Genomic DNA, 18,886 nt, shown 5'->3' on the forward strand with positions numbered 1-18,886 from the left:
AATATTGAAAAAATACCAATTTGGATTAAAGGGGCTGCCTGGAGCAGATCAGAAAATGTGCAAATACTTGTTCACAAAGGACTCAGGGTTATCTGTATGTTTACATACAGAGATAACAGCAGTTTTATCAGCAATCTCCAAATAGCTGAGAGAGTCCTGCTGGCAACAGCAGTTTAATATAGTATATAGAGATGAGTGAGTAGTATTCGTTCGAATATCGAATCCTATTATAGTCTATGGGAAAAAACGGGAATGTTGTTCCGGTTTCCATGGAAACCAAAGTTCGACACCTTGGATCCTCCAAGTTCCGGAAGTAGCAGGATGAGGAGCACGAGGAGGTTTTTGCATTGAATTCAATGGAATTTTCCCGCGTGGTATTCGACCGATACGAGTATTCGATCGAATAGTAGTATTCGATCGAATATTACTCGCTCATCTCTAATAGTATATGAACATAAATTCATAACAGTCTTGAAGCCATGTTATTTACCGGGATAAAAAGTAGCCTATGTTTTAATCGAGGTTACAAACTATCAATGTGCCAAATTTCATCCAAATCGGTTCAGCCATTTTTGCGTGATTGAGTAACAGGCATCCAAACACACAAACTTTCACATTTATAATATTAGTAGGATTACATTCACAAATAGAAAGTTTCATTTGATTCCAACAACAAATTTTTGGTGAGATATGTATTTTTGCCAATGAGTAATTTTTCAGGCTGTTCATCTGATCGTAAATAATGTATACGTACCATCCATTAAAAAGATGAAGAAGCACTCGGCAGGAACTTTCTGATGCTTCTGGAGAATCGAGATGTTCCTTCATTATTTCCAGCACATTGATATGAACACCTTTCTCCAATAAAATATTTCTAATCATAACTGAAAAAAACAAACAATTTTAAGATATAGGAAGAATTTAATTTCACTTTCAAAAATATTTCACATTTTGAATTCTCAAAAATAACTAAATACTGTCAGCATTTCTATTTCAAGATGCTTTAAATACTAAAGTAAAATTCACCTTATTTAGTAAATAATTAATCTAAATTTTATCTTTAGGAAATGTAAGTGTATATACTCGAGTATAAGCCAAATTTTCAGCACAGTTTTTGTGCTGAAAAAGTTCTCCTCAACTTATACTAGAGTCATTACGGTAATTTTCTGCTAGCAAGCCAGGAACGCAGACCCCGCCCCCCCACTTCTCAATCACACGCCGGGTGACATGGCCACATAAGCTCAAGCCCGCACCCGGCATGTGTCTGCTTGCTAGTGTGCTAGCAGAAGTACCGTAAGTACTTCTGCAGTTTGAAATGTCAACCATCGCCATGCTCCTGGCAGTAGCATGGCAATGCTGTGGCCCTGGCACCCGCCCTGGTGTCTGTATGCTGGGTCTGTAAGGGCCGGTTCACACATGCGGGCAGTGCGCGGCAAGCCCACGGACCCCATTATAGTCTATGGGGCCCGTGCGTTTGAACTGCACAGCGCTTGCAGTTGCGCTTGTGTTCCGTCCGTAGGGGTCCTCATGCAGACCCTTAACACTGGGGATGGTTGTGGATGGGAAGAGAGGGGAGGAGAAAGGGGGAACATAGTATGTGACCCCGTCTCCGGAAGTAGTGAGGTGAGGGGGTCACAGGATACTATGTGACTGTCCCAGCGCTCATAGTAAATATTCACTTTTGATAATAAAAGTGATTTATAAAGATGGGGACTAGATGAGGAATGGGGGGTTAGTTTAAAGTGACCGATCGGAGGCATTAACTCCTCCGGCGCCGCGGTCATTTTGCCGGTGATCGCCAGCGCCTGGAGCAAGCTCCAGGGCCGACATCACGTTTCACCTTGTAAAGGCTCCCGGCCGGTCTGCATTCACTTTCTTTTGCAGGCTGGTTTATGCAGCCTGCAAAAGAAATTATGATTTTATGAAATTATGATTTTTTGCAATACATTAGCATTGTAACGCATTGGATAAGTGATCAGACCCCCTAGGGTTCAAGACCCCTAGGGGGTCTAATAAATGCAAGTAAAAAAAAAAGTATAAAAATTTTTTTAAAAGTATTTTATAATTCAAAATCACCCCCCTTTCCCTAGAACACATATAAAAGTAGTTAAATACTGTGAAACACATACATGTTAGGTATCCCAGGGTCTGAAATCACCCGCTCTAAAAACCTATAAAAATATTTTTCCTGTAAGGTAAACGCCGTAGCGGGAAAAATAGTAAAAAGTGCCAAACCGCCGATTTTTCACTGTTTTGATTCTGATAAAAATTTTAATAAAAAGTTATAGCATTTCCCAAAAATGGTAGATCTAAAAAGTATACACCCAGCCCTGGAAAAAAAAGACGCCCTTTAAATTTTAAACACAGTTTTGGATCTTTTTTAAGGGGTTAAACGCTAAATAAAACCATATAAATTTGGTATCCCTGGAATCGTAACGAAACACAGAATACAGGGGACATGTCATTTTGGCTGCACAGTGAATGCCGTAAAACCGAAGCCCGTAAGAAAGTAGCAGAAATGCACTTTTTCTTCAAATTCACCCCATTCTGAATTTTTTTCCAGCTTCCCAGTACATTATACAGAATAATTAATGGTAGCATCATGAAGAAAAATTTGTCCCGCAAAGATTAAGGCCTCATATGGCTCTGGGAGCGGAGAAATAAAAAAAGGGGTTTATGGGGTTTAAAAGGAGGGAGTCAAAAACGAAAATCAAAAAATGCCATCGGCGGGAAGGGGTTAAGGGACTTTCACCACCTCCATCAGGTATGATTCTTTTTATCCTTCAGAAGGTTTCATTAAATGCAGCATTCCCAAGCAATTGGTGCTGATAGTTTCAGCATCCAATATGCAAACTGTGCTCTTAAACAGCCAAGTGGGCAGTGCTTGACAATCAGTGGAGAAGTACCTATTGAAGGATGCAAAGGATAAGACTTGGTTGAGATGTTGAAAGTTCCTTTAAACTGTTTGACATGTAATTTTGTAATACTATCTATATCATTGATGAAGTGTGACTGTCTAACACAAAAAAAAAAAAAAAAATTCAAATCACACTTACCATTGTGTCCAGACAAAGTGGCTAACGCAGTTGTGCTAGCTTGGAAAACCTCCTTGGAGGAGGAATGCATCAGCATGGACAACATCACCTCTCTGTGTATAGGGTACCTGATGGAAGGTTCACATTGTTAAATTCTAACAATTAAACGAGTCATTCACAGACGCAATAATGATGATATTGATAATAATGATTATTACTTACTGGTTTTGTTCATCTCCAATTCTATTATGAAGCTCAGGGTGATACATAAGAAGATTATTCAGGGCCCAACAGGCAGCTTCCTAGAAATAGGAATCGTTTAGCTTTAAACAATATGTCTTACTGTGTTTTTTAAGATTTTTCTGCATTTGCATTTAAAAGGGTTATCCAGTTTCTATGATTGATAGACTATTCTTGGGATAAGTCCTTTAAATATTAGATCTGTGGGGGTCCGACACCTGGGAACTCGGTAGATCACCATTACCAAGGCAATGCTTCATACTTATAGTAGAAACTGTAGTGGCAAGTATATGTATTGTAGTGCTGCCCCATAGACTTCCTAGTAATATGCCATCAATATCTGTCCCAAGACAACATCTTTCATGATGAGGTAACTGTACACAATGTTTATGTCTACAAATTATATATTTGTCACCGAATTATAATAATCAAATGGACTGTCCTTTCAAACACTGCCATGGCTTCAAAGAGTTAAATATCAACTTGTTCACCTGGACATCGGTGTTCTTCTTATGAAGTTTTAAAGCTTTAAATGAAGCTTCAAACCAATACAGCTGTCCTCTGTTGTCATCTGTATCTTCTGCGTCCTCTAAGTCTTTATTTAAAAATATTGTTTCAGCTTTTAAACGGAAATAAAAAAACACTTATTGAGTAAAATAATTTTTTTTAAAATATATAAAACAAAAAGAAATTCCCTAATAATGCTTTCCTATTGGGTGCAATAGTACTAGCTGAACTGCATGTCAAAAACAGAGTACCAGGCTGCATGACCAAAAAGGATAACCTGACTCCAAGTACCGTATATACTTGAGTATAAGCCGAGTTTTTCAGCACAGTTTTTGTGCTGAAAAAGGCCCACTCGGCTTATACTCCAGTCAAGCAAAAATAGTAATGTATAGCAATGTATAGTAATGCAATAGTAATGTATAGAATCTCCCATAAAATAGTAAAAAAAAAAAAGAATCTTTAAAAAAAAATATAATAAAAATAAAATAAAAGTTCTAAATTCCTTCTTTCCCTAGAATACCGTATTTTCCGGACTATAAGGCGCACATAAAAACCTACGATTTCCTCAGAAATCGTAAGTGCGGCTTATAGTCCGGTGCGCCTTATATATGGATGGAAGCGGCGGCAAAGTCTGCGTGCCGCTTCCATACATACATAAAAGGCACCGTAAGGGTGCATTCACACTACGGAACGCCGGCGTGTATCACAGCCGTACACGCCGGCGTTACAGCAGGGCTGCCGGACACTTCCTATTCATTTCTATGGGAGCCGGCATGCAAGCGCTCCCCATAGAAATGAATGGACAGACACTTCCCATTCATTTCTATGGGAGCCGGCATGCGAGCGCTCCCCATAGAAATGAATGGAAAAAAGCAGTCCATTCATTTCTATGGGAGCGCTCGCATGCCGGCTCCCATAGAAATGAATGGGAAGTGTCTGGCAGCCCTGCTGTCACGCCGGCGTGAAACTTACCGAGCGGTGCAGGGCGAGCGGTGCAGGGTGAGCGGTGCAGGGCGGGCGAGCGGTGCAGGGCGAGCGGTGCAGGGCGAGCGGGCATTCAGGCCTCCTCTTCCTCCGATGTCCTGACCACTTCCTCCGGCGCTCGCGAACTGATAATGGCCTGGGCGCATGCGCAATATCATAATGCTTCTACTACGGCTACTGCGCATGCGCCCAGGCCATTATCAGTTAGCGAGCGCCGGAGGAGGAGGACGGAACATCGGAGGAAGAGGAGGCCTGAATGCCCGCCCACCCTGCACCGCTCGGTAAGTTTCACATTCTGTTTCAGGGTTTTATTTTAAAACGGGGGGGTAGTTTAATGTAACTTTTACGGTTGGGCTCTATCAGCATGATTTTGCTGATAGAGCCCCTCCTCGCCTGCCGAGCGCTTCCAATAGAAGCGGCTGGCACGCGGGGGGTTAAGCGGCCGCTGGCAAAGTCTGCCTGCCGCCGCTTTCAATAACATATAATGCGCACCGGACTGCGCCTTATAGTCCGGTGCGCCTTATATATGAACCGAGACGGACTATAAGGCGCTCATGGGCAATGCGCCTTATAGACCAGTGCGCCTTATAGTCCGTAAAATACGGTACATATAAAAGTAGAAAATGACTGTGAAACACATACACATTACGCTAGGTTCACATTAGCATTCGGGTCTCCGTTTTCAGCTTTCCGAGCGGGTCCGGCCATGAGCGGCGGTGAGCGTTTTATGCTCTCCACCGTGAAACCATTTTTTTAAAACCGGACACAGAGTACTGCATCTCCGACTCTGTGTCCGATTTAATAAAACCGGTTTCGCGGCGGAGAGCGTAAAACGTTCACCGCCGCTCACGGCCGGACATCTTTCAAACCCATTCAAATGAATGGGTATGAAAGAGTCCTGCAGGTTTCCGTCTCCTGCCTCTGTTTTTTTTTTCACTAAGATTGAGGGTAGATGTGAATAAACTGAAGTGTTTTCAATGGGTCTGCATGCAGTCGGAGTCTAGTCAGCCAGCTTCAAGGAGGAGGGAGACATGCAACAACTTACTGAGAAGAGCCAGACATGTCAGAGCGGATGCTTGCAGTCTTGAATTTGCAGAATAGTTTACCAGTGCTTTTATAATGACTTCATGAGCTTCATTTAATACCAGGATGTTAAAAAAGCTTCCTACAAAAAAAAAAATAAAATCCAGTGAAGAGTTATGACCTGTCGCCTTTATTAATGTGCACATTCCCATAAAGAGTGAACGGGTGAACATATATGCTCAGTCACTCTCCCCACACTGCCTGTTCTGCATAGTTATGCTCACTGCAATGTAGCCAAGAAAAGAATAGCTCTTTACCCAGCTTATCAAGAAAGGACCAGCGACTCTCGTAGAATACTCCTTCTCAGCTAGTTAGGGTTATAAAGCTCTAACTCTCTTTTAGTAGGCACTAACCACTGACCAGCTGACATTTTAGAGATGTTTTAACCTAATTGTCTAGACATCACAATTTAATCCTTCTCAAAGTTGCTAAGTTCGTTACTTTTGCCCAGTTTTCCTACTTCTAACACATCGAGTAGAAACAACTGACTGTTCACGTCCTGCCTAATATATTCAGCCCCTTGAACCCCTTCATCCAGTTGGCAATGGAGCTGATAATTACCATTGTTTTCTCCTGTCTGTTAAGTTACTCTCCATACATGGTGGGTGCCAGCTGTATTATGCAGCTTCTGGTATTATAAGTTCTGTATTTTTCAGACAATAAGATGCACTTTTTTCCCAAAAAATTTGAGAGGAAAATGGAGGGTGTGTCTTAAAGTCTGAATGAATCGCTCCACTCCTGCCGCTGCCAGCTTACTGTAGCACAGTTTCGTGCAGCCGCAGAAGTGGGCCCTGGGCTGCGAGGAGATGGTGTCCAAGCAGCATAAACCCATCTCTGAATCAAGCTGGAGACCTGGTAGTTATGGCGACCTTCTGCAGCAGAGCAGCCACCATCATCTTTACAGCAGATGCTGGGTCTGTAAAGATTATGGTGGCTGCTCTGCTGCAGAGAGGTCACCATAGTTACCAAGTCTCCGCTGTAATGTACAGTGAAGACCCGGAGCTAATACCCATGATCACAGTCCAGTCTGATCGCAGGCATTACTACTATCTGTAAGCCCTCCCAAACTGCTCCAGGCTAGTGGGTACCTCTCAAGTTGCAGCTGTTGCAAAACTACAACTCCCATATATTAAATATTTGACCCCATTTTTTTGCTACAATTTTTTTTCCCCCCATTTTCCTCCTCTAAAACCTTGGTGTATTTTATAATCCGAAAAATATGGTAGTTCCAATGATGGTAATTTAATTCCTCAGATGATGGGGTCACTTGTGACCTCAGAATCTGAGCAATTACACAGAGGTAGAATTATCTTTCTGCACCTCAGGCACAGCTTAATTAAACTGCAATACAAGTATGTTGTACAACAGATCAAACAAAAAAAATGCATAATTTAAGTCCAATGGGGGAAAAGAAAATTAAAATAAGTATAATATTTCACTCCCTTTCTCGATTTTACATAGTGAACCATAAACTAAACAATAAAAAGATACAAAACAGATTACAAATGGCCACGTTTACACTGATATTTATTTCACATGGTAAAAAATAAAATAAAAATGACAGTACAGCTATGTGAACCGAGTGGTTTAAAAAACAAAAACAAAAAAAAAACCTGCACACCTCATGTAGCTGCATTACAGATCTGTTCTATAGGAGCTGCAGCTCCCTCAGCCCAAGAAGCTAACACTGCCCTGGTGGAATGAGCTTTAAGTCCATTTGGAGCAGCGGTTCTCAACCTGGGGGTCGAACAACCAAAACACAGTGGTCGCCTAAAGCATACCTCCCAACCGTCCCGGTCGGTGGGAGGTATGTCCCAGTTTCAACTTATCGGCGCCCGGTGGACGCCGATGAGTTGAACACACAGGCAATTAAAGCAGGAGCTGTCACAGCCAGCTCCTGCTTTAATGCTGCGCTGCTTCTTTTGCATGTGTAGCCGCGATGTGATGACATCACGTCGCGTCTACAACTATATGAGTAAGCGAGACTGCGTAAAGACCGGTGGGGGAGCGTTGGAAGGTGAGTATAAGTGGTTTTTTTTGTTTTAAACATTAAGGAGGAACATAATGAAGGGGCAGATGAAGGTGGAGGGACGGCATGACACTGGGGACAGAGATGGAGGGACATGAAGCTCTGGGCAGAGATGGGGGAACATGAAACTGGGGAAGAGATGGGGACATGAAGAGATGGAGGGGGGACAAGAAACTGGGAGCAGATGAAGGGGTTATATCAAACTGGGGAGAGATGGCGAGGGGACATATAATGTACGGGTGACTGTAGGAGGATTATACTGTGTGGGAGCACATGAAAAATGAATGAGAATGGGCGGAGTCAACATAAAAGTGGGTGGAGCTAAATTCGCTGCGCGCGCCGCGTGTTTTGGCCCCCTTTCTAATCTTCAAAAGTTGGGAGGTATGCCTAAAGCCATCAGAAAATACATATTTCCGATGGCTTTAGCCACTCAGAAGCCGCACTACTGTCTGCAGCAACGCTATTCAGCTGGAACGCACGCCGTTATGGACGCACATTCCAAACTGAATTGGGTCACCACAACATGAGGAACTGTATTGCGGGGTCACGGCATTAGAAAGGTTGAGAACCACTGATTTGGAGGAATCTGGTACTTTGTTTCATAAGCCAGGAAGAGGTTTACCTTCATCCAGTTGGCTATGGTCACTTTATTTACCCCAGCCCCCTTGTTTGGACCTTGGAACCGAATAAGTAACCTGACTTCCGAATTCTTCAGATCTACTTAGGTAAGAAAGAATGCAGTGAACGAGTTTGTCCAACAGTATCAGAAGGTAAGGAAGTTTACATGAAAATGTCTGAGGAATTTCAGAAATCAGATCAAAGGGGACACCCTAAAATCACAGAGAGGACCAAATTAAGATTCCACAGAGGTACAAAAGACCAAAAAGAGATGATGAAGGCAACTAGCTCCCTTTAAGAATCCTCTGATAAAGGAGTTAGCTCCTAATATATGTAATACACAAAAGCACTTAATGATGAGATTTATACTCTGAAAGCTGATCTTCAGACCTTTATCCAAGCCCCTTCCAAGAAACTCCAATATCAGGGGAATATTCGACTCAGAAGAAGGGGCTCGTATATACCTGCAACTGGAGCATCCACTTTTTTTTTTTTTCCTCAAATTCAGAATCATCCACAGAAAATTGGCATTTTCTCTTAAAGGACTTAATTGGAGGTGTTTGGGGTTTGTTTTTTTTTTGTTTTTTTTTGGAGGGGGGGGGGGTTCCTTCCATTCCTTAGCATTTAATTTTTTATATGAGCATGGATGGGAAAAACTCTACATCTTCCATCCTCTAGGCCCTGGAACATTTGACCTTGGACTGAGAGTTGTTCTTTTACATCTTCAAATATTCTTAGGTGAATTGTCATCAAAAGAGATACCTCTAACTGACAAAGGGAATGGCAAAAAATTTCAGCAGTACAAACAGAATCAGACTCAGATAGGATTTCGCCTTCATCAGTCAGATGATGCAGAGACAGTAGAAGGCCCTGGAGAGGAAACATGTTTTTTAGAAACAGAAGGCTTAGAGGAGATGCACTCAAAATGTCTGATAAAAGCTGATTTAACTTCATTCTTAAAGGGGTTGTCCAGTATTAGGGGTATTATCAGCCACCACATTTTTATATGCACATAGAACAGAGTGCTTTCTTATATGTGGAAGCAAGGAATCTTTCACAGATGCCACATAATGGAGGTAATACATGAGGTACCAAAAAGCAGACAGGAGTTCACTGGAGGAGGAACTTACCAGGCCAGGGGCTACAGAAGGGATCCACAGACCTGTGGGCTTCCATGGTTTCCAGGGAAACTGACATGGTCAGGAATAGCAGCAGAAGAGCAGAGCCAGAAACACAGACCCTAGTCCAAGAGTGATAAGCTGATATGGTTTCAAAATTAAATTTTTCCGCTATAACTGTGGCACCCCCCTTGCAACCAGCTTGGTCCAGCAAGTCACATGATGAGGACACTGGAGTCATGCACACTTCAGAAAGAGCAGAGGAAATATGCCACAGGCTCTCCCAGTCCAGATGTCATCCATAGTGGCAGATCCTATGCCTGGAAGCTAGCGCATGGTCTGGGACTGTCACAAATTGGAGACTTAAGCTAAAGAACGAGAGGGGAGGAAGTATAGTCCCCTGTTCCCCGATCTCTACCACAGACCTCTGGAAGGCAGCTTGGATACTAAAGCTAAGGCTGGGTGCAGGAAAAAGATAGAGATCCCAGGACTGGATTCCATGTTTCCCAAGAGGGAGCACAAACAACTGGTAACCTGATGGAGGAGGGGCTTTTTATTTCTGCTTTCAAGCTGTTTCCTGGCCCTGTGGGATGCTGGGTTATTCTCCTGTTAAATGCCATTGTTAAGATGTTAAAAATTATGGCATTTAAAAGATAGAGAGAAAAAGAATAGACATTTCCAATGGCTGATATTATCTTTTTGGACTTTTTCCTTTAAAACAATATAGAAAATAAAAGAATAAAAACAAAAAAATCTACTTACCAAATGTAAGTTTTTGGAACAAACAACAACAGACTTCTTGAACTTTTTCACTGTTTGGAAAAGTTTTCATTGCGTCCATTATTATATTGTAACATCTGACATTGCCAGACATAAGTACTTCCACATTGCAAGCTGTTACAAACATAAGACATATTTTATGAATATTCAATAAAATGTATACTTTTTAAATAAATAAGTGCATGCTATGTACATTACATGAACACATGTGAGTGGGGGGTTCTGTATAACCTGTATTTACAATCAGAGCATGTACAGTTTACACATGCTTCCTCAAAACATCAATATATGCCAGTCCGCTATGCCTATTAATGATAAAAATATATTATAGTATATTAAAGTAATGATATCTTTGGCTTGCTGATTCAGTTTCTGTCACTGTAGTGTCACTTATGAAAACCCCAAGTGATTAGGGGATTTAATCACAGTTTTAACTTAAAGGGGTATTCCCATATACATAGTTATTTTTAAATTTGTAGATAATGAAAAGTTAAACATTTTTGTAAATATAAGTACTGTATTTTTTGGACTATAAGACGCACTTTTTTTCCTCCAAATATCGGAGGAAAATGGGTGTGCGTCTTATAGTCCAAATGCGTCTGTGTGCAGCGTCTGTGCGTCTGTGTCCCGTCTGTGCGAAGCAAAAGGAGGGCAGCGCTGTGCCGAGAAAACCACACCTCCTTCAACTGTCTGGCCTGCCCCTCCTTCCCTCCTGTGTCGCTTCATTGCTGGAGCGAGATATGAGAGGCAGGGAAGGAGGCGCGGGTCAGACGGGTGAAGCAGGCGTGGTTTCAAGCTTGCTGAGAAAACCACGCCTCCTTCTCTCATCTGGCCCGCCCCTCCTTCACTCTTCCCCCACAATTTTAATTAAAACAGGGCATGAGAAGTCCAGTTTTACAGTGGTATTAGCACGTACAGCTGATGGCACCAAACTGAGACCAATGATTATTTTCTTATACGGCAAGTATATCCCAAAGTCTAAATTTTAACTGGAAAAGTCGGGGGTCGTCTTATACGCCGGAAAATATGATTTCAAATCACCCCCATGTCCCTAGAATACATATAAAACAAAAACATTACTGTTGAAACACATACACATTTGGTATCCCTGTGTCCGAAAACCCCCCGTTCTATTTACATTGGTGAAATGTTATATTATTATGTTATTAAATATTTTACAAATTTTTTTGCTTCAAAATTTTTTTTCCCTATTTTCTTCCTCTAAAACCTTATGGTTATGGTCTTATGGTCCGGTGAGTCTTATAGTCTGAAAAATACGGTTTAATTAAACATTTTGCAGAGTTTTAAAGATTCTCTCTAAATACCTTGTGATCACAGTCTGTTGTCTTGATCAGTTGCCAGTGGATATGACCATGAATGCAGGAACTTTCTCAGGTCAGAAAATCAGCCATGATTTCTTTATTGTGGCCAGAATATCTTCTGATACATGTAGTGTCCCTGCCTGATATCCCAGCTACAATAAGAGAATCATAGCTGGGTTCCTGACAAGTCTCAGACCATAGAAAGTTTCTGCATTAGTGGTCATAACCATTAGCAACCGATGAAGATAACAGACTCTCACCACCATTAGAGAAAATCTTTAAAACATTGTAGAATTTTTAATTACTTATATTTGCAAAAAATTTTAACTTTTAATTATCTACAAATATAGATGTGATTATGTACATGGGAATACCCCTTTAAGTTTATTAACTAAGCAGTTGTATGAAAATCATTTTATGGAAAACTGTATCAAGGACCCCATGTAGGTTTGTGTATTATACAGTCCACTAAAGCCAACAAGTATAAAAAAAAAAAACATGAAAAGCTACAAGACACAGGGCCTGCAGCAGGTCTAAAAAATAAATAATATCTCCAAAAAAACATGTATTGTGTGTTTAGAAACATACCGTATTTTTCAGACTATAAGACGCACTTTTTTTCCTCCCAATATGGGAGGAAAATGTGTGTGCGTCTTATAGTCCGAATGCAGCGTGTGCAGCGTCTGTGTCCCGTCTGTGCGAATGAAAAGGAGAGCAGCACGGTGCCTGCCTGCTCTGCCCCTCCTTCCCTGTCTGTGTCGCGTGTTTGCAGGAGCGAGATATGAGAGGCAGGGAAGTAGGGGCGGGCCAGACAGGTGAAGGAAGCGTGGTTTCAAGCTTGCCGAGAAAACCACGCCTCCTTCTCCCGTCTGGCCCGCCCCTCCTTCACTGCCTCTCAGATCTCGCTCGTGCAATGAAGCCACACAGACAGGGAAGGAGGGGCGGGCCAAACGGGAGGAGGAGGCGTGGTTTTCTCGGCAAGCTTGAAACCACGCCTCCTTCACCCGTCTGGCCCGCCCCTACTTCCCTGCCTGTGTGGCTTCATTGCAAGGAGCCAGATCTGAGAGGCAGTGAAGGAGGGACGAGCCAGACGGGTGAAAGAGGTGTGTTTTCAAGTTTGCTTAGAAAACCACACCTCCTTCACCCGTCTGGCCCGCCCCTTTTTCTGTTCTTGCATAGCTTCACTGCAGGGTGTCTCTTTCCATCCATGGATGAGATTAGATAGACAGACAGATAGATAGATGCAATATACTGTCCCTGAGTAACCCCAGCAGATAGGCTGCATAGGGTGGGAACAATGGAGGGGGCTGCTCCAAGTACTACAAGTCCCAGCATCCTGTGCAACATGCAAACCTTATCCTACATCATGTAACGTGGAGGAGGGAAGTATATGGGGTGCAGAGAGACATATTAGAGATATTACATGGGTAGAAATAAGATAGATAGATAGATAGATAGATAGATTAGATAGATTAGATAGATATGTTCAAATCACCCCCATATCCCTAGAATACATATAAAACAAAAACATTACTGTGAAACACATACACATTTGGTATCCCTGTGTCCGAAAGCCCCCGGTTCTATTTACATTGGTGAAATATTATATTATTAGGTTATTAAATATTTCACCAATTTTTTTTCCTTAAAATTTTTTTTTCCCCTATTTTCCTCCTCTAAAACCTTAGTGCGTCTCATGGTCCGGTGCGTCTTATAGTCCGAAAAATACGGTACCTGATAGCCTTTCATAAAACATTACTCTAAACTACCTGTGATGTCCAGTGTCCTTCCCTTAGGCCACTGATTGGCCTCAGCGGTCACATGCAGCAGGGACTTCAGAGCAACAGAACCAAACTATGCTGGGAGACACCAGAGTACCAGGAACAGCAGAGTATGTGTTTGTTTTTTGTTTTTTTCTCTTTCCCCAGCCTCATATATAAACAAAAGTTTAACCCAGACAACCGCTCTAAATTATAATATGAAAAGTTAGGGGTTTTTGTATGTTATTATTCCAAGAACTTACATGGGCCTGCCAGTGGGATCAAAACACGTAATGCTTGGTAAACAACAGATTCTCTATCTTTATACTGTGTCAGAACCTTCAAGATGATCAAATAGTCTTTGCACTCCACAAATTCTATTAATTGCTCTTCTGCAACTGGAAGAAAAAAATAAACATAGTAGTTACTATTAGAGATGAGCGAACGGTGAAATATTCGAGATTCGATATTCGTTTCGAATAGCCCCTCAATATTCGACTATTTGAACGAATATTGAACCCAATTATAGTCTATGGGGAAAAATGCTTCGTTTCAGGGGAAGCCACACTTCGACTCAGGAGAGTCACCAAGTCCACTATGACACCCCAGGAAATGATGCCAACACCCTGGAATGCAGCTGGGACAGCAGGGGAAGCATGCCTGAGGGCATCTAACATGCTCGAGTACCTGTATTATGCCACTATCTTATCGGGATCCCTGTCAGCTTGCGATAAGCTGGAGCTGATTTTTTCCCATAGAAATGCATTGACCAGCGTTGATTGGACGAATGCTATACAGAGTACAGCGTTCGGCCAATCAACGCTGGTTCTGCCGGAGAAGGCGGAGTCTAAGATCGGTCCACAGCAGTCTCCATTGTGGTCCGATCTCAGATGTAGCAGTGTTGAGCGCACAGCTCTGCTACACCTGAGATGTAGCAGAGCTGGCCGTGCACTGAGCTCTGCTACACCCGAAATCTAGCAGAGCTGAGTGTGCACTGAGCTCTGCTACACCAGAGATGTAGCAGAGCTGAGTGCTGGAGGAGGCGGAGTCTAGGATCGGTCCACAGTCCAATCTCAGATGTAGCAGTGTTGAGCGCACAGCTCTGCTACACCTGAGATGTAGCAGAGCTGAGTGTGCGCTGAGCTCTGCTAAACCAGAGATGTAGCAGAGCTAAGTGTGTGCTGAGCTCTGCTACACCCGAGATGTAGCAGAGCTGGCCGTACACTGAGCTCTGCTACACCAGAGATACATCTCTTGTGTAGAAGAGCTCAGCGCACACTCAGCAAAAAAAGTGCCAGGGAAGGTGGGAGGGGATACGAATTTTTAGTGCGTTTGCCTCGTGGTATTCGATTGTAATCGAATACCTTGAACGGCCTGATATTCGATTGAATATCAATTCGAACGAATGTCGTTCGCTAATCTCTAGTTACTATCAGAGACATATCTGACCAAACAGCAGAGTATAAAACATCTGCTCAATGTATTGCTGAATTAACAGAGGAGCCACAACAAAGCATGCTCCCATGGCAACCCTGAAGTAAGCACTGGGAGAAGTTTATTAAGTACTATGCACTATTCTGGCTTCAAGAATACTGCAGTTTTGCACACACCATATTTTGAACAAAAACTTGCAACTATTTTGTGTCATTCACAGCACTAATAAAAAGTTGGAGGGGCCAGATGCACCTCTAGACCAATTTACAGCACACTGTAAATTATAGCACAAACTTATATTACAGCTGGCCCAGATTACTAAGGCTAGGTTATAGGAAGAATATGCAAATATGTTTCCCAGGATGTAAATAGGGAAACACTGCCTCTCTATGCTGTCCTCTATGGGAAGCAGCTCCCTTGAATATCATGCCCGACTTTCCAACAAGCCTTTAATTCCTCGAACATTTGGAAATTTTATGTGGTAAGCTGCAGCCTACAATTTTTTCTTCATATTTATTCACTGGGACTTTTTAATATGCAAATGAGGTACAAGTGAAAAGGGGCATCTCAGAGCCACCCAAGGTTTCAGATGGGAAGTGCATGTGCAGTAATATAACAAACACCATCATAGCTGTAGGATAGGAAGAAGCTGTCAATCAATTGTACAAGAATGGTGATTTCAACCTGTAGTCTGAGCCCTTGGAGGCTTGGGCATACCCCAATAAACACTTGAGCCTTGTTTGTATATTTCTAAAAACTGCTTTTTCAGGCAAATGGTCCAGCGCTGCGGAATATGTTGGCGCTATATGAATAAAATTTATTATTATTATTATTATTATTATTATTATTTATTAGAGTGTCTAAAATCATGTTGGAACTCAGTATAATGTCCTCTATAAAGTAATGTGACAGGTTCCTCTTGCTTAGTAAGTTAGCTAGCCACATCAAAGAGGAAGTTAACAGAAGCTTTCACAATAAATTAGAAACAAAATTTCCCAAATTCTGTGTTGTATATTCCTAATTCAATGCTAAAAATGACAACACGAGAACCATAACCTAAAGGGCTTTTCCCACTAATAAAGCATATTCTCTATACACAGTTTAGGGGATACATTTCGGATCTCTGAAGAGTCTGATCGCTGAGAAATCTAAAGTTCACAAGAAACGAGATCCCCATACTCCATTGCTGTGCCATTTATTTACGCCATTCCAAGTTAATTCTAGATAGACAAATGATGTCTATACAGTGTACATTCCAGAGCATTTCCAAAATACTCCTTTTTTATTGCTTAAAAGCTCTGTGAAACACAAATTGTGTACACATCATGAAAGACACACTAAGCTTAGAAATTAATGATATCCTTGAAGGTCTGTAGAACATGCATACATATCAATTATACCTTTCATTAAAAGCAAATAAAGGGCTCGGCAGCTGTATATCTGAAGATCTTCTTTATCTGAAAACAGCTTCATGGCTTCGAAAATCAACAGAAAAACATCCGCTTCATGATCCAAAACAAGAAAATGTATTACATCTATAAAGAGAAAAAAAAACTTATAACATTTCTCATAGCTAGAAAGCATGACTGCTGAATGTCAACGAGACCCCTACTGGTCACTTCCATACAGTTTCATACCGATTGCTATGTTTCTGAAAGCAGAAGCTCAGGCTAAGAATCTGTCCTATTTATGAGTTGGAGACACACTGCATATGCCAGTATAATATTTGTTTCAGAGCCGTTTTGTAACAAGACATGCGCCTTTGCATCCGTTTTGAAGGCAGATTTTTACTCATTGAACAATGAAGGCTTTTACTGAATGACATCAAGCAATGATCATGAAACCATAAATAAATGATACAAAAAGAATATTAGAAAATTGTATAACATTTGGGCTGTGCCCCTTCAGTGCATGTTTATGTCGCTTCTGATTTAGCTTCTGGAATTCTTTCTACAAATATAGGCATCAACCTTCTATACTACTTTATTAGCAGAATACCTATTTCCTCATGCGTATGCTGTAATAACAGTAAGACTAGAAAGCAGGATAAAAACACATATGAAAACAATTTCTTTTGTGGAATAACTGGATTTAAGCAAATACAAATTACCAGTCCTACTTCTATATTACTGGAGCCTGAATACAGTCCTATTATGTTGTTAGATCAAAGGGTGAATGACCAAACTCTTGCATACAAAGACAGTTTGTTTCGAAATGATAAGTATTATAATTAAAAATAAACATGGTTTAAAATCTTTTATTTCACTGTACCTGATTCAAGGATGCTGGTTAAAACCTTTAATCCAACTGTCACAACATTAAGGTTTGTGACATAAACAGACAGGATTTTCAGGACTTGCCTGGAAAGGCAATGATAAAAGAAAGTTTTAACACAACATCATTAAGAGATGAAAATATCATGATTTATTGCTACATAGAACAAGTTTATATGGTAGCGGCTAATAAAGAGATTTGCAGTTTGCAGTGCCAAGGACTCAATGGGTCTATTAAACGAGTGGCTACATGCCCTGGTTTCCACATGAAAATTAACTGGAGAACTGACACCATTTATTGTTTTTCCTTGATGCAAATTTTCAATAAGTGTAAGGATAAATATGAACTATGGAGTGAAATCTAGTGATGTAGGATACACACTTGCGTATTTCAACACAAAATACTTATCATAAGCCACATTGAAAATCAGCTGTGAACATGCCCATATGATTGAAAAAGATAATATATACACATTTCCTCATCATAACACACTGGGTATGTATACATTTACGTACCCCATACATTTGTATCCTCTTTATTGCTAATTTATAATGTGTTCACAGCTGTGACAAAGTGATAAAAAAATATATATATAAGGTTATGTTCAAATTTGCGCTGAGGAGACTACATCACAATGCTTATCACATACTTAGTAGAAAATAAATATCTTTTATTTTGGTCAAAACCCAAACTGAAAATTCTTCATCAGGAAGAAATATAATTCTTTTAAGGCCGTGTTCACATCTGTGTTCGGTATTCCGTTCAGGGAGTCCGTTTGTGGGGCCCCCCTTCCCCAACGGAATACCGAACGCATTAAAAAGCAGTAAACAATCAAAGCATATGGACCCCATAGACTATACTGAGGTCCATGTGTTTTCTGCACAAATCATGTGGAGAGAAAAATACTTCAAGAACTACTTTTCTCTCCGCATGATCTGTGCAAACACTGCACGGAAAACACACAGACGCCATTATAGTCTATGGGGTCCGTGTGCTTTCATTGCTCACCGCTTTTTAATACATTCCGTATTCCATTCAGGTGTGTGTGGGGGGGGGGGGGGGTCCCCAAACGGATTCCCTTAATGGAATACTGGACACAGATGTGAACCGGGTCTCATGTTCAGAGTTCTATAAGGAAACAATATGAGGTATTTAACGTTTACTAGACTTAGTATTAACATAAGACAAAAAGGAAGTGAGATTGAAATGTAAAAAGACCTATGGGAGAGGGAGCCTGAAGATGTCATTCTATGATGTCACCCTGGCTCCCTGTGGGTGACTGCCGCTGCCCACCTCCCTATTCTACTCTTCTGAATCTTTTAAAAGATGGCTACTACCGGGATATGTACATTCATCACATGACTTTACAAAACATCATGTAACCTGTAAGTGGGAAATCAAGAATGTGAACCAAGCAATATTTGGACCAGAAGTGCTATTAGCTTGCATAGCAGTGTGTCCTCATCAGAAGGAGGTTATGGGAAAGGTCCTCTTACATGCTTCTTGCTCTCTGCATGCTGTCCCTCCAGATGGTGCCATCACAGAGGGCAATATGGATAAATATTTTTATTGTACATTTCCTATGGTTACTTCTGAGATACAGTACCAAAGTCCTCCACCAGATTAACACACCACAATGCATCCACAGTGCCCTTTTCCATAGCTTGCTGCGAACCCCACACCATTATTTAAGCCCACAACA

General features: G+C 41.3%; 1 protein-coding gene across 1 annotated transcript in view; it reads right to left on the reverse strand.

Annotated features, from left to right (window-relative positions):
- The window catches only part of LRRK2 (leucine rich repeat kinase 2), a 170,821-nt gene that overhangs the window by 135,117 nt on the left and 16,818 nt on the right, over positions 1–18,886 (reverse strand). The window contains exons 5-13 of the mRNA XM_075274148.1: positions 17,182–17,270; positions 16,311–16,445; positions 13,740–13,874; positions 10,377–10,508; positions 5,812–5,931; positions 3,767–3,894; positions 3,258–3,337; positions 3,057–3,163; positions 755–884 (exon numbers count right to left, since the gene is read on the reverse strand). Coding sequence (XP_075130249.1) covers positions 755–884; positions 3,057–3,163; positions 3,258–3,337; positions 3,767–3,894; positions 5,812–5,931; positions 10,377–10,508; positions 13,740–13,874; positions 16,311–16,445; positions 17,182–17,270 — 1,056 coding nt within the window. The remainder of the gene's footprint in view (positions 1–754; positions 885–3,056; positions 3,164–3,257; positions 3,338–3,766; positions 3,895–5,811; positions 5,932–10,376; positions 10,509–13,739; positions 13,875–16,310; positions 16,446–17,181; positions 17,271–18,886) is intronic.

The sequence above is a fragment of the Leptodactylus fuscus genome, chromosome 5 (genome assembly GCF_031893055.1).
Source record: "Leptodactylus fuscus isolate aLepFus1 chromosome 5, aLepFus1.hap2, whole genome shotgun sequence".
Lineage (NCBI taxonomy): Eukaryota > Metazoa > Chordata > Amphibia > Anura > Leptodactylidae > Leptodactylus > Leptodactylus fuscus.